Source organism: Trichoderma evansii (assembly GCF_050947405.1).
Source record: "Trichoderma evansii strain SZMC 28006 chromosome Unknown GGI43scaffold_11, whole genome shotgun sequence".
In the NCBI taxonomy this organism is placed as follows: domain Eukaryota; kingdom Fungi; phylum Ascomycota; class Sordariomycetes; order Hypocreales; family Hypocreaceae; genus Trichoderma; species Trichoderma evansii.
In genome coordinates, this window is record NW_028145195.1 from 262029 (window position 1) to 275262 (window position 13234).

General features: G+C 45.6%; 4 protein-coding genes across 4 annotated transcripts; 3 read left to right on the forward strand and 1 right to left on the reverse strand.

The window, feature by feature from the left end:
• Positions 1-1506: 1506 nt before the first annotated feature.
• Positions 1507-2934, forward strand: GGI43DRAFT_54586 (GNAT family N-acetyltransferase). The gene has a single exon (XM_083209989.1). It carries the CDS (start codon positions 1691-1693, stop codon positions 2363-2365), a length of 675 nt encoding a protein of 224 aa, XP_083060088.1. The 5' UTR covers positions 1507-1690; the 3' UTR covers positions 2366-2934.
• GGI43DRAFT_54719 (HIT-like domain-containing protein) lies at positions 2727-3819 on the forward strand. Its single transcript, XM_083209991.1, has 4 exons — positions 2727-2849; positions 2904-3255; positions 3308-3428; positions 3497-3819. The coding sequence occupies exons 2-4, from the start codon at positions 3142-3144 to the stop codon at positions 3775-3777; spliced, it is 516 nt and encodes a 171-aa protein (XP_083060089.1). The 5' UTR covers positions 2727-2849; positions 2904-3141; the 3' UTR covers positions 3778-3819.
• Positions 3820-3903: 84 nt separating this feature from the next.
• GGI43DRAFT_54592 (uncharacterized protein) lies at positions 3904-5948 on the reverse strand. Its single transcript, XM_083209990.1, has 3 exons — positions 5300-5948; positions 5106-5204; positions 3904-4998 (listed from the first exon to the last, which is right to left on the reverse strand). The coding sequence occupies exons 1-3, from the start codon at positions 5331-5333 to the stop codon at positions 4031-4033; spliced, it is 1101 nt and encodes a 366-aa protein (XP_083060090.1). The 5' UTR covers positions 5334-5948; the 3' UTR covers positions 3904-4030.
• Positions 5949-7597: 1649 nt separating this feature from the next.
• On the forward strand, positions 7598-12593 carry GGI43DRAFT_406015 (uncharacterized protein). The gene is made up of 3 exons (XM_083206105.1): positions 7598-8164; positions 8217-10640; positions 10695-12593. The coding sequence occupies exons 1-3, from the start codon at positions 7721-7723 to the stop codon at positions 12504-12506; spliced, it is 4680 nt and encodes a 1559-aa protein (XP_083060091.1). The 5' UTR covers positions 7598-7720; the 3' UTR covers positions 12507-12593.
• Positions 12594-13234: the final 641 nt, after the last annotated feature.

Consider the following 13234-nt stretch of genomic DNA (forward strand, 5'->3'; position numbering starts at 1 on the left):
AAAGTCCTTTTTTCCTTCTTTTGCATTCTCTCTGTGTTCCCTTTTTTCTTAGCCTTGCAAACGTGTGGCCGGTGGGAGATAGTCTTGAGCCAATCGCTTGTGTTCTCATCATGGCTCTTAACGATGACTACCTGGATATCGACGTCTGCTGAGCTGGCATATTCATGCTAGACAACTCGCAAAGTATACCAAGTAATCTTTATAGCCTAACTATTTCTCATAGCCGAGTTTACGGGAGTATATAGTACCAGCAGTTACAAGCAAAGTAGGTCTTACTGATATCGCCGGCACATGTGATCAGCCGCTGGGCTCCATTCTTTATATTTGCATGAATTATGATTACCAACTGCACCTCAGATGCGGGTATTGTCCGCTGTCACCCGTGGCTTGTCTGCAGCAGCAATATTCGCAACAATCAACGAGCCGTATCGCCAAGGGCACGGCAAATAGCTTTGGTTATCGGCATCTCTTTGCGCCTCTGCTGCTGGCATTGCCACGCCACTAGCTGTTAGCCTGCGCTACTTTGTCTGACAGGGCCACTAAAACTACCGTCTATGCAAAACACATTCAGTGAAAATGATTGGAAGGTCTTATTTATGCTTAGACCTACAATTGTGGTCCCGTCTATTCTTCTCGATCAGTCGTGGAAACTCTCCAATAACAGAGACGCTATTGCAAGCTGTGGATGAAGAGAAAGTGGGACTATCGTCATGTAACAAGCCTCGGCTGTCAAGTTTAACAGCCTTGCCATCTTTCGTCCTATCTCTGTGCCCCAAGACTATTAGTCACCTTGGCTTTAATGAATTGACAGCGCGAGGGAACAGAACCCTGACAGCCCCCTTGGGCCCAAGTCCGCCCATGCATCCTCAGGAAGGATCTACTCGGAGGAATAATTTACGGCCGTATTAACTAAAAATAGTTAAATACTATTAGCGAATGCATGATGGAATTGAAATAACGATGTGTAGTACCTAGTATCATAAAGGGCGGAGACGTGCCTAGGTATAAGACATGCCCAGTCTCTCCACCTGCAGCTGCCACATCATCAAAGCCGAAGGCTGTGTGCTGATCCGCACATAAGCCCACAAAGGTCCGCAGAATTTATAACAAGTTAAATTCTGATGCTTCGCAAAATCCTTTGTTTAATGGCCGCGGAGATGTCTATTTGCATACGAAACCATATGCATGGATTGGACGGTTTGACGATGTCGCTGCTTTCAGTACCCTACGACGACTGTATCACACAAGACTCTAGAAAAAGAGTAAATGGAAAAACAACACTAGGATATAATACAGATACAAAAAAAGTATATAGAGGCTAAATATCTACATCACAAAATAGTGTCGGCCTTGATATCGCCAAGCTTCCAAGTTTTCTGACCCAAAGCCCCGCCAAAAGTCAGACCACTGCGCAAACCCAATCCTCGGAGCTTTAGTGGGATGCAGGCAGCAAATCCACCATCCAGGCATTGATGGACACTGTAAAATGCGCTACGGAGGTCTACTATGTTACTCAAAAAGCGTCGGAGCTAAAGACTGCTGCGGAGCGGTTTTAGCCCCTTTGGGAAGCTCTAAGATCGATCCTAGCAGGCGATATGAGAGATATTTACATCTCATAATTGAGCATCGAACAAGACTCGCACGAAAAGAGCATCACGACAAAGACAACGCCTTTTAAAGATACGAAAGAATGGCAGCCTCTAAGCCGAAATGGGCCATCATTAAGACAGCCTTACCTGAGCGTCCACTGCCACTCAACTCGAGCCGATCTCCAGTAATGACAGATCGCTTAGTTATACGGGCTCTTGTTCCTGAAGATGCCCACAGTCTACACATCTTGCGCACTCAGCCCGAGGTGATGGCAAACAGTCCCCAGGGCAGGCCGGACAAGGATCTGGAAGAGACGCAGCAGAGGCTTAACCTTTTTCTCCCCCCAAAAGACGAGACAACCTACAATTGTGCCATCTGTCTGAGAGAGACGGGAGAAATGATTGGGATTGGCGGGTGCCACCAGCTCATCTCCATGCTTGGCTGGCCCGCCATCGGATACATGATCCGAAAGGAGTTCTGGGGCCAGGGCCTCGCCACCGAATTCGTCAAGGCATGGCTCGAATCGTGGTGCAACTTGCCCCGCGCAGAGGCAGAGATTGAAATCGACCGACGGACCCTTTTACCTGATGAGGGTGAAGAGTCGTCGCCAGAACAGGTGACTGCATTTACTCTCTTGGATAATATGGGGAGCCAGAGGGTCCTTGAAAAGGCTGGGTTTGAGCGGTTTCTGGCTTGGGAGGAGGCTGATTTGAGAGATCCGAATGCACAGGTTACGTTGCTTGGATATCGGTATGTTGTGGGGAAACATTTATGAGATTGATACGAGACTTAAGTAATGAGGCTTTAATCTAATGAATTGTACGGAGGTTTTGTTTAGCCTGATTCGGGCCTATTAAAACTCTTTGGAACCTATGCTACTGTATACCCCTATAAGCCAAATCCATGGTCCAAATAGTCGCTTCACAAGCCGTGTCTCGAAAGTGTAAAGAGAGTCAGTCTGTCAATCTGCCTCGCGTCTTGACTGCGGGGTTAAACTGTATTTTGCCTCTGTTGGGCCTGAAGAATGGAGACTTTGACTGCGCTACTGTTACACTGACTCAGCATAAGCCGAATAGCGGTCTCTGTGACCACTGAGCATCTCATTTTATGTCTGTCAGCATCTTACAACGATCCTTTGTTAGGCATCTGATACAGAATAAAGATCCAGCGATGGCCATGTGGCACAACTAAAAGATAGTCTAAGCTTCTGCAATGAATAGGACAACATTCCGCATGTCTCACAGGCATTAAGCCGCTTTATACCGCCCCGAGCTGGCTCAATCTCTCATTTCGTTTGTTAGGCACACAGCCACAAGCCGTCCCTGACCTAGGCTACAGGGCGTTTTCTCCTCCAAGCGCCAGCAAACAAAGACTCTATCACAAGCCACCATCTGTCCTACCTCTCGGCGAAGTCAACTGGTTCAACAACGCCTCTTTGTACGACTGACTATATGAAGAGGCAGCAGACAGCTTGGCCCTCGTATAGAGATTCGATCATTGCCATGTTCAGCCAGCTGCATCGGCTCTTTACTTTGCCATTGGCGCCCAAAAATGGAGACAGCTAGGCGAATTTTCCATTATCTCTGCAATCTTGAATGGACAGAGAAAAAACAGCATAAATGCATCTTTTGCGACCGCAAAAACTTTGCTAGCATAGTCTACGAGGTATGTTTTGTGATATTTGGCTGCGAGAGTCTGTACTGAAACCTTCTTCCAGGATGATCGAGTCATTGTCATCGATAACAGGCGCCTGGCAGGGCAGATGCACTGGCTCATCTTCCCCAAGGAGCACACCGTGAGAGATATTGAGAATCTCGACTCTTCGCATCTAGAGCTCAGTAAGTCTTACCATCAACTTCCAATTCGTGAAATATATATTGCCGAGATATTGACGTTAAAAAAAAAGTGCAATCCATGGACAGAGTGAAACGTCAGCTACTTCAAGAACGATGCCCCGACATACCATCATCATGGATACACTCTGGATATCACCGAGGCCGAAGACCGCTGATTGGCAAAATTTTCTATCCAGACATCATCTCGATTCATCATCTGCATCTTCACGTCATCATCCGACCACATCGTATGCTTCTCTGGTTCAAGTACCCGCCTTGGCTGCCTCTCATGTGGAAATCGGACGACATAGTGCTTCGTGAGGTCGAAAAGCTATCATTGAAGAACCGATGATGACAAAAGCACTGAATCCGGTATCTCACGCGCATATAGACTTGGTACTAGAAGGGGAAAGGATTTATACACATAAATCATGGCTCAGAGCGGCGGCATAGACAAAAGAGTTGAAACATTAAAGATTAATACACATGGCATATGAAATACATATGCACTCACAAATTCCGAGTTCTTATACTCAAACGATATCCCAGCCCACGTTAAAGTCGCTGTGCAAACATGCGGTGCATATATCCCAGTCCTTCTCTCTTTAATGATGATGTTTTCGAACAGAATCCTTCCGAAAGGCCTCTGCATACATCTTTTGTGAAAATATCCTCTGCCTCAACGCGTAACGCACGTTGAATACCGCCAGGATAAGCATCATGAGGGCCCCCAAGAACAGCGTGATTAGCGGAGCCAAAATAGAAAACAAGGTGAACCCATAAGATGCCCGGCTGAACATGGCGTTTCCGTTCAATTCTGTCGTGGCTAATCCGACCTGCATGGCTCCCAACACCACCGTTATATAAATGATAGCAGTCAAGACCCATTTAAAATTTCTCTCAAAGTAGGTCGAGTACTGATGATAGCCGTACTCGTATCCCCGGATGAGTATTTTAAAGTTGAATGTATTTTTACAAAGTCGATAGATTGTATTGAGTCGTGACAGACGCAGCTCGCCATAGATATATCTCGGGTTAAGATCACTTGGATTCTCTTGAACACAAGAAACAACAGCTGCAGAGAAAGGCGCCCAGTGCTCCCATTGTACAGATTCCGATATCAATCCTTTCTCATGCGCAATGCGCAAATCGCTTTTGCTGCATATTAGCCAAGTATAAGAGTATAGAAATCCCTTTGCACTCTCAAAAAGCTCGCGATTGTGACAGAATGTGCTGCTCCAGAGGGAATGGCTGAGCAGATAATCTGGAAGCGGCTTCAGGTTCAAAATGTTGTCGCGCCACACAAGATGGAGATCTGCGCTTTCGGTAATGACGATTTTTCGCCCGAGCCTGACTTGGTTATGCAGCGCGCGAGAGACTTGTGGCAATCCTGCCAGCCAGAGGTGTTTGTGGATTTCATTTAAACGAGAAACGTCAAGGTCGCGCGTCATGTACAGTTCAACTGAGTCTGGATCATTTTTATTGATGCTGATGATCCTCCTCTTATGCTGGTAAGTTCCAGGTAGAACCAGCTTTTCGTTAAAAATGTCTTCTTCTAGGTTGAATGGAGGGACTAATAGCAGGCTCGTCAATCAGCAAACCGCAATGAGACGTCTGATGAGGCTTTCACCCCTTTCTCCGATACAAGGTACCACGTTAGGACAAACAACAAATACGTACCAAGTGTTGTCTTGGACATCTTGGACGTCTTGGACTCCAGGTTTGTACCATCATCCGGGCTGTCGATAGTTATCGTACAGTCAGTATCCATGCGTTTCCCTAATCTCAGTCAACATCTGTCTCGTAGACATTGAGGCAGTGTCGCAGAATTGGCTGCCTACAGTAAGAGGGGAAATGTAGAATAGGGCGCTTACCTGTTACAGTTATCGCATTATCGGCAGAAGCCATGACGGCTGCAAAAGCACGCGACAGACAGCGTATTGTAGAGCGATATTAGAGGGATATGAAACGTCAACCCAAAAGCGCTATTCACCCGCACGATATTTCACAACTCATCCAAGGGGCTCTTGGAGGCCGTGTAGGATTTAAGAGTATTAAATGTCTTGGCAGCCTCAGAAATCGCAATAAGCCCAAGGCTGGTTTAGGCTGACTCTGTCACAGGGATCTGGAACCCCACCGCCACTGTCTCGCATTAGGCCATTTCTGCGGCCTGAGTTTCCCAGTCTTTGTTAACAAATAAAAATCCAGAGACTGCGGCATTGCCAATACATTCGTGGCAGTGTTACATCACACATTTATGTGGTGTACGTATCAGAGGATTGGATTGGCCACATCTCCACTCAATTCTAGATACACAGCTGGAGATGCAAATCAACGTGGCATGTGAAAAGCGGTATAATGGGAAGAGGCTAATCAGAGATCTCGTCACGTTACGGGACACCGACGAGTCGCCGGCAGCAGTCAACTCCAGGATTATTTAGTTGCGATTAAAAGAGAAGGGGGTTAAAGGAGCGCAGGTGAGCTCCTGAGCTGCAGGGACATATATTAACTCCTGTGGAGCTAATATGTGGAACGATAGGGCTGAACAGTGTTTATGTGTAAATTTAAGCGTTTGCCAAGGCATTCAACAAAAGTTTACTTGCGACTCTAACGACGGTAGATTTGCCATTCATTTCAAGTCGGAAGTGCTATACCGACAGCTCACATAGTCTTCTTTCGATTAATATCTCTGTTCTGATCCTTTATGGTTGGTTACAGCTTATTTACACTGATAGAAACGTCTATTCACCACAGCGGAGATGGAAAACTGGTAAAACAACTGCATGGCCTGTTATTATCAACCCTGGCTCATTTATCGTTTATCGTATAACAAAAAGCCTAGTTAAGCAACTTCTCCTATAATGATAGTATCATGTCGAACTAAGATTTGGCCCCCACGAGCTCCTCCGAAACGCTAGTATTAGTGAAGTAAATTTTACTACTTATGGTCTATTTGCTTTGGCTCATAAGGATAGGCTGGGGACTCGGCATGATGAGTCAATCATGACTAGATAGGCGTTTTCAGCTTGGCTTCATGCGGCTGAAAGTTTCAAGGGGTAGAATGCTAGTAATTCTTGGGGTTGCACTGGATAAAATAACATGAGGCGGAGTGCAGAGTAAGCGTGTGTGATAGTTTTCATGGGGAGCTTATCCATAAAATGTCTTTTGAAGCTTGTGCAGGTATGTGTGGAGGCAAATAGTAGACATTATAATGGAAATAGAGCATGTTTAATTAATAATTCAGCTTGGAAAAGTTCTTATTGCGGAACTGGTATAAGCACTATTCGACGATTTGGAATGAGTTCCAATAATCAGGTGATGTTATAATGTAATATCGCGACAAGAATGAGTAGCAAATCTCACACCATTGTCAAATACTGCGTTCTTTCTTTCTCTTTCTGATTATTAAACACGGTTTCTAGGTGGTACTGATGGAGCCGCAAGATGCAAGGAGTAGCGAATAATATTGTCTGGGATACTTAGCGCGAATGGTGTGTGCGGCTGAGATGCCTCGGCGACGGCAACTCAGTCACCAACTCTAGGAATCAATCAGGCAACAGTTGGCATGGCGCGCCTCGGACGCGTGATAACTGCTGCCATAATGATCTAATTGGAGGAATAATCTCGGCAATAGTGTTCACGGAAGCGGTGTTGAATACTTGAGGCGATTCCAGTGGCGATACTATAGAATGAGGAATACGTCGCGAGCACATTGTATACTCGAGAGCTGTCACCGCCAAAAGTAACTAGCCCCCACCCAGATATGTATTATATGACATCTCATATTTGCAGCGCAGCAGTTACGTTTAGATGCTTGCTATGTCATTATGAATTGGCCTTGTTATGGCAGAATACCTAGTTATACTTGCAAGGGTTACATGCGACCCATGCTAAAGCCATCACGCCGGTGTTCAAAAGTTCCCTGTTATTGGTTTACCCGCCGCAGAGCTATACGCTAATAATACATTAACTGTCCGAAGGAGTGCATTTGGCCGTTTGAAGGATTTCCACGGGTGCCATTGCCGGTTGGATTCGGAGCTATCCAAGTGCCATGCTACCCTAAGAAGCACACGAGACAGTTTTAGTGGGATGAGGCTCTGCGTAGTACTGGATGAGCACAAGTTTTAAATATCTCTTTACTGCATAAATTCTTGTGACAATTACATTTTCCAACTTTCATCATCGCGAATATTGTTGTCGCGTTTAAATGATCAAAGGAGATTTATTGTTCACACTTGGGTAGTTTCAAAGGGCTTTGAGAATACTCCATCACACTCTACTGGAAAGCCACAAAGATGTCGTCCGCCACGTATCAGGCGATGTTCGCCGAGAACAGTCAGAAAATAAACTTGAAAAATTCACTAACCAATTCAAATGGTACCAGAACGCCAAAGAAGGCACCAAAGGGATACGAAGTAGCCGACCAGAGGGTGGTACAGATATATCCGCTGGAAGAAGAAAATGAAACTCCTTCATCCGATAATAGCAGGCTAAATGCCTCGCTAGACGTCGACATTGTATTCGTTCCTGGATTGGGTGCAGATCCGGTAGAGTCATGGAGCTCAAACGACTCGAGCTTCAATTGGATGAAGGACAAGACTGGGCTGCAAAGCAAATACCCTCGAGCTCGCCTGCTGCTGTTCAAATACGAATCGGCATATCTTGGAGGCTTTAAAGTCAGGCAGTATATCGAGAACCTTGCCGATACACTGCTGGTGGAATTGAAGGCGAAGAGAGAGGTATTTGCTCTTATACAGAATTTGATGCGACGGTGGCTAACATACTCTCTAGACATGCAGAGCGCGACCCATTGTGTTTATTGGTCATAGTATGGGTGGTCTAATAATCGCAAAAGCGATAGTTCTCGCATCGTCAGATGTTGGCACATCTAGGCAAATATTCAATACTACGACAGGATGCATCTTCTTTGGCACTCCATTCAGAGGTGCATCCATTTTCTCGTCCATCAGTTCTTATGCGCGCTCGGCCGAAAAAGAAAATAAAGGTGCTGTTCATTCTACGCTGCTGGACTTGCTTGAACCAGAAAATGGAGAATTGCGCCAATTGAGAATCGACTTTACGCGTTTAGCCAGTAGAAACAACCAAACCATTTCCTGCCATTGTTTCTGGGAACAAGACCAGAGCGACATTTCTAAACTGCGAAGTCTAATAGCAGAGCTCAAGGGTGTAGATCCACAGATTTTTAATCTTCCTGATGGCAACTATATTACGTTTGTCAGACAAGAATCAGCGACTCTTGAGAACTGCAAAAACACGGGTCTACACAGCGACCACCGGGGACTTGTCAAGATTGATAGCTGCAAAGAAGGTGGAGCATGGACCCAAATTAACGAGCACCTGAGAGAAATAGTGGACAATGCCCAATCGGCTGTCAAGAGTCGTCTCAATGCTGTCAGAAATATTGATCTCTCAGTACTTAGCGCCGTAATGAAGGCTTTGGAAGGTGGTCAAATTGAGAGAAAAGAAGAGGCTTTATTGAAATCTGTTGCGACCTCATCTTGGCTATCTTCAGAAGATGAATACAACAGCTGGCTTGGAGGCGAGAAGCCAGTTGACTGTCTCTTTGTACAGGGCCGAGAGGGTCGTGGAAAGACAAGCGCTGCGCTAGCTGCTCTCGAGGGCATCAGAAAGGAACAAGATGCGCAAAGGAATTTTGACGGAGACTACATGCTTGCCTACTTTTTCTGCGACATTGAATCGGATTATTGCACTGCAGAAGATGTCCTCAAATCGCTGGTGAGGCAGCTGCTTATCCAAAAGGAAACGCTGGCACCGCACGCCGTAAAGTTTACCAGAGTGCAAAGGCGAAAAGACGAAAAGACGAAGCAAGTTGAAGCAAAAGCCTCGGTTGAGAATTTATGGCAATCGCTTCAAGGCATGCTATCGGATGAGTTAATCGGCAACAAAGTCTACTTTGTCCTGAACAACCTACACATTCTGCCACCAGAGTCTGAGTCCACCAAGAAGCTAATAAATTACATTAAAAGCGAGTTGAGTACCGAACAACCGCAGCGACACACTAAAACTCGATGGTTTATTACAAGCCGGAATCTCGATGGCCTCACAGACGCTTCAATCGAGAATGATTGTGTAGAAATAATTGATCTTGAGGACTCTAAACACAAGAGTAAAGTGCAGAACGAGCTGGAGAGACACGCCAAGAAGATGGTAACGGCGCTTGGAGCGAAAAAACATTACAACAGGGCACTGTCCTATTTTGCGAGTAGTCTTATAGGAAGACGCGCTCAGAACACTCAGTGGATCGATATCCTGTGTATACAGCTAGAAGAGCTATCAACAAGCAGCGACCTTACCGTTCGCGACATTCTTGAAAGTACGCCTCAAGATTTAAAATCTCTTCTCAATCAAGCTTGGCAACAAATCTTTCACCTGAATAAAGAAAAATCCGGCGAAATTAGAGAACTTCTTCGTACCATGGTCTTGACATACGAAGATGTAACAGAGATGGAGCTTGCAGTGCTTGCTGGATTTTCCTCTACAGACGAGGAAAGAGTACAGTTGCATAGGCTCATTGAGCAATGCAAACCATTGCTATCCATAAGTCTAGATGACGAGACTAACCCAACCATTAGCTTTATCAATCTTGTTGTCAAGACGCATCTCTTTGATAATGCAGACACCTTGCTTGGGCTGACTGAGGAAGGAATAAAGTGGCAGCAAGGTGTATTGACTCATCGCTGCTTGTCTCACCTCAAGGCCCTTTTTAATTATCCTGAACAAGAGCCAACACCTGACCCTCCGGTTGTTAAGCCTGCTGAGCCTGTTGAGACTGTCGAGGCAGATGAAAATACAGAGACTGTTGCGGCAGATAAGAATACAGAAGAAGAGCCGAATATTAGCCCAGAGGAGAAGGAAGTCCTCGAAAAAATAAAAGAGGACAAAGCTTCAGCCTACGCTGTGAAGCATTGGCTCCATCATGCTAGCAAAGCGACGCTTGATATCGCAGAAGAGCTCAGCCTTGATGAGGAATTCTGGAAACCTAGTTCGCTCATTAGAAGACGCTGGCTAGCGGGATATTGTGGCCTCACTGATGTTTTGACAGGCTTCCAGTATCAACATCTCAATTCTTTACACGTAGCAGCTTCCATTGGCTTCAGTCGGCTTGTCGCAGCCTTGATTCGCAATGGCTACAAAGACGAAATTACAAAGAGGGACGAAATGTTCAACACTCCTGTAAGTATCGCATCCAATTCTTCATTTTGAGCATGTCACTAATGGAATTACTAGCTGCATTTTGCTGCCTACTATGGCCGACTAAATACTGTCGAAGAACTATTGACCAGCGGTGCTCCCGTCGATGATTGCGCTGATATTCGTCAAGCAACTCCTCTATCCATGGCGGCCGCGGGCGGACAAGTCAGCGTTATGCAAAAGCTGCTTGCTCGAGACGCCGATCCGAATTCTGTAGATGAGGACGTTGGCCCGGTTATAAATGCAGCTATCGTGTCTGGTAATATTTCGGCGGTCGAGTTACTCGTGGAATACGATAAACAGAAAGTCGTGTTTGCCAAGTACAAAGTTGGCGATGAGGACGGCGACGGGGAGAATATCGAAGAAAACGAAACGCCCAGTCCGCTAGCGCTTGCCGCAATGTTAGCAAACGAGCAAATGTTCAATTTTTTGATGAAAAAGTTTGAAGGAGAGATTCCATTAATGGACTACTTGGAGGCTTTGGCCACAGCAGCTGCTGCTGGACGAGATGTAGTCTTCAAAACTCTGCTGGACAATGCACCCGAAAGCGATGAAATTGACGAAATATACCAAGCCATTTTCGATCTCGTTGAAGAATATCCAAACTGGGAGATTTTCAGACTTTTGCTAGAGAAGTGCGAAGGGATGGGCGTTAATGTCAGCAAATTATTCCTCGCAGCAGCGACTTGCAACCAGAAGCAAGATGACATGGTCGAGCGTGCTTGGAAGTATTCGGGCGAATCCATGAGCCAAGAGATTCTTGACAACGCCCTCTACCAAGCAACCGATGGTGAAAAAGAAACTACTGTCAAACTCTTGCTGGGATATGGAGCGAATCCAAACGCAACTGGCGAAAAATACGGCAATGCTCTTACTGCTTCTGCATTTGACGGCACTATAAACATCCTTAGACATCTTCTAGAGGCCGGTGCGGATCCCAACAGTCCAGAAGGCTGGGCACTTCAAATAGGCGCCGGCCAGGGACAAAAAGAGATTGTTGAAGAGCTTTTGCAACATGGGGCAAATGTGAATGCATTAACCGAAAATCCAAATTTCCCCCAGGGCAGTGCCATGCAAGCTGCGTGTGAGTCGGGCAAGCTCGAAATAGTACAATTACTGCTAGAGCACGGGGCCAATCCAAATAATGGTTCTGGTATTGATTCCCCTCCTATTATTGCCGCTGCAAGACGCGGACAGGCAGAAATTCTAGATGTACTCGTCAAAGCTGGCGCAGATCTAAACATCTTTGGTGGTCCTGACAAGTCAACGCCGCTTATTAATGCCGCGGCTTTTCTTCCGACGACTTCATTACGGACGCTTCTTGATGCTGGTGCCGACATTAATCTCGCCGACGAAGATGGAGACACTGCTCTAATAATCTCTGCGTTTCGCGGTGACGTGGAAGCTGTCCAGTTTCTGCTTGAGAATGACGCGGATATCATGCATTTTAACAATGATAATATTAACGCACTTATCGCGGCGTATGACAACCAGCAGACTGAATGTGTGGAAAAGCTCATTGTGGCGTACTCGGCAGTGCTCCTCAGCTTTAGGAACCTAATGGTTGAACACAAGGTGGATATCTCGACTCTGTTCCAGATGGCTAGCCGAGTGAATGGGAATAATGTGAAAAATGGGGGTGATGAGGATAATGAGCATAATAGAAATCTTGAAGGTAACGGGAATTTTGAAGGTTATGGTGATGCTGAGGATAACAGATACAATGGCGAGAATGGAGACAGTGACGAGAATGGAAATGATGAGGAAAATGAAGAAAATCAGGATGAGGAGAGCGAAGATGACGAAGAGAATGGGGACAATGACAGCCAGGCCTCCGAGTTCTACTGAGTGGTATACAAAGGGAAAACACGCTCTACGACTTAATGCACGGTACGCCGGTCGATTAATAGACTACAGATGCTGCGTTTCTGCCAACTTCTATAACCACTTATTGAGTGTATCATACATATTCATTTTTAATTACTGATCCTGCCGTAGCTCAAATTGTATATATAGCCAACTCACGCTGATTTCTATGTAGAGTATGTTCATGAACAGGCGCTACGTATAATGTGTAGCTAGAAAGATCTGGGATGTTGAAGCCGCGAAACCGAGAATTGGCCCTCGAAGATTAAATTTCAAAAGGGCCTTTTCTAGTTCTGCATCTCGAACTAGGCATTAGACTAAACGTTAATGCGAGCCACCAGCAGCACGAATCGTGGCGGTTTTTGGATTCAGTCTATCGGTATGAGCCGGTCAAATTTCCTTTTACAGTAATTTTCCAAGTGGCTTTTGAAGTGGCTTTTGAAGTGGCTGAGTGGGGAGGCTCCATACAAACATCGTCTATGGTAGCGCCTTGGATAGACTTTGCATTCGTGATAACTCCAATTCTCAAAAAATGAAGAATGAAAATCATGCAGTATACTCCGTATGTATAGTACAATTACTGTATTTGTTAAACTACAGCGCTTTGTAGAAGGCTACAGTACTATAAAAGGCTGAAATATGACTTACAATCCATATTTATTGGGCAGCATCACTTATAAGTTAGATGATCTAGATCTACCAGGTGATCT

Bases quoted from the DNA above. Each gene is read 5' to 3' on its own strand.
- GGI43DRAFT_54586 (XM_083209989.1), top strand. From the start codon at position 1,691: ATGGCAGCCTCTAAGCCGAAATGGGCCATCATTAAGACAGCCTTACCT.
- GGI43DRAFT_54719 (XM_083209991.1), top strand. From the start codon at position 3,142: ATGGAGACAGCTAGGCGAATTTTCCATTATCTCTGCAATCTTGAATGG. The intron at 3,256-3,307 runs GTATGTTTTGTG...ACCTTCTTCCAG, and splicing joins TTGCTAGCATAGTCTACGAG to GATGATCGAGTCATTGTCAT. The intron at 3,429-3,496 runs GTAAGTCTTACC...TTAAAAAAAAAG, and splicing joins CTCTTCGCATCTAGAGCTCA to TGCAATCCATGGACAGAGTG.
- GGI43DRAFT_54592 (XM_083209990.1), bottom strand. From the start codon at position 5,333: ATGGCTTCTGCCGATAATGCGATAACTGTAACAG. The intron at 5,205-5,299 runs GTAAGCGCCCTA...GACTGAGATTAG, and splicing joins TAATGCGATAACTGTAACAG to GGAAACGCATGGATACTGAC. The intron at 4,999-5,105 runs GTACGTATTTGT...GCCTGCTATTAG, and splicing joins GATGTCCAAGACAACACTTG to TCCCTCCATTCAACCTAGAA.
- GGI43DRAFT_406015 (XM_083206105.1), top strand. From the start codon at position 7,721: ATGTCGTCCGCCACGTATCAGGCGATGTTCGCCGAGAACAGTCAGAAA. The intron at 8,165-8,216 runs GTATTTGCTCTT...CATACTCTCTAG, and splicing joins AATTGAAGGCGAAGAGAGAG to ACATGCAGAGCGCGACCCAT. The intron at 10,641-10,694 runs GTAAGTATCGCA...TGGAATTACTAG, and splicing joins ACGAAATGTTCAACACTCCT to CTGCATTTTGCTGCCTACTA.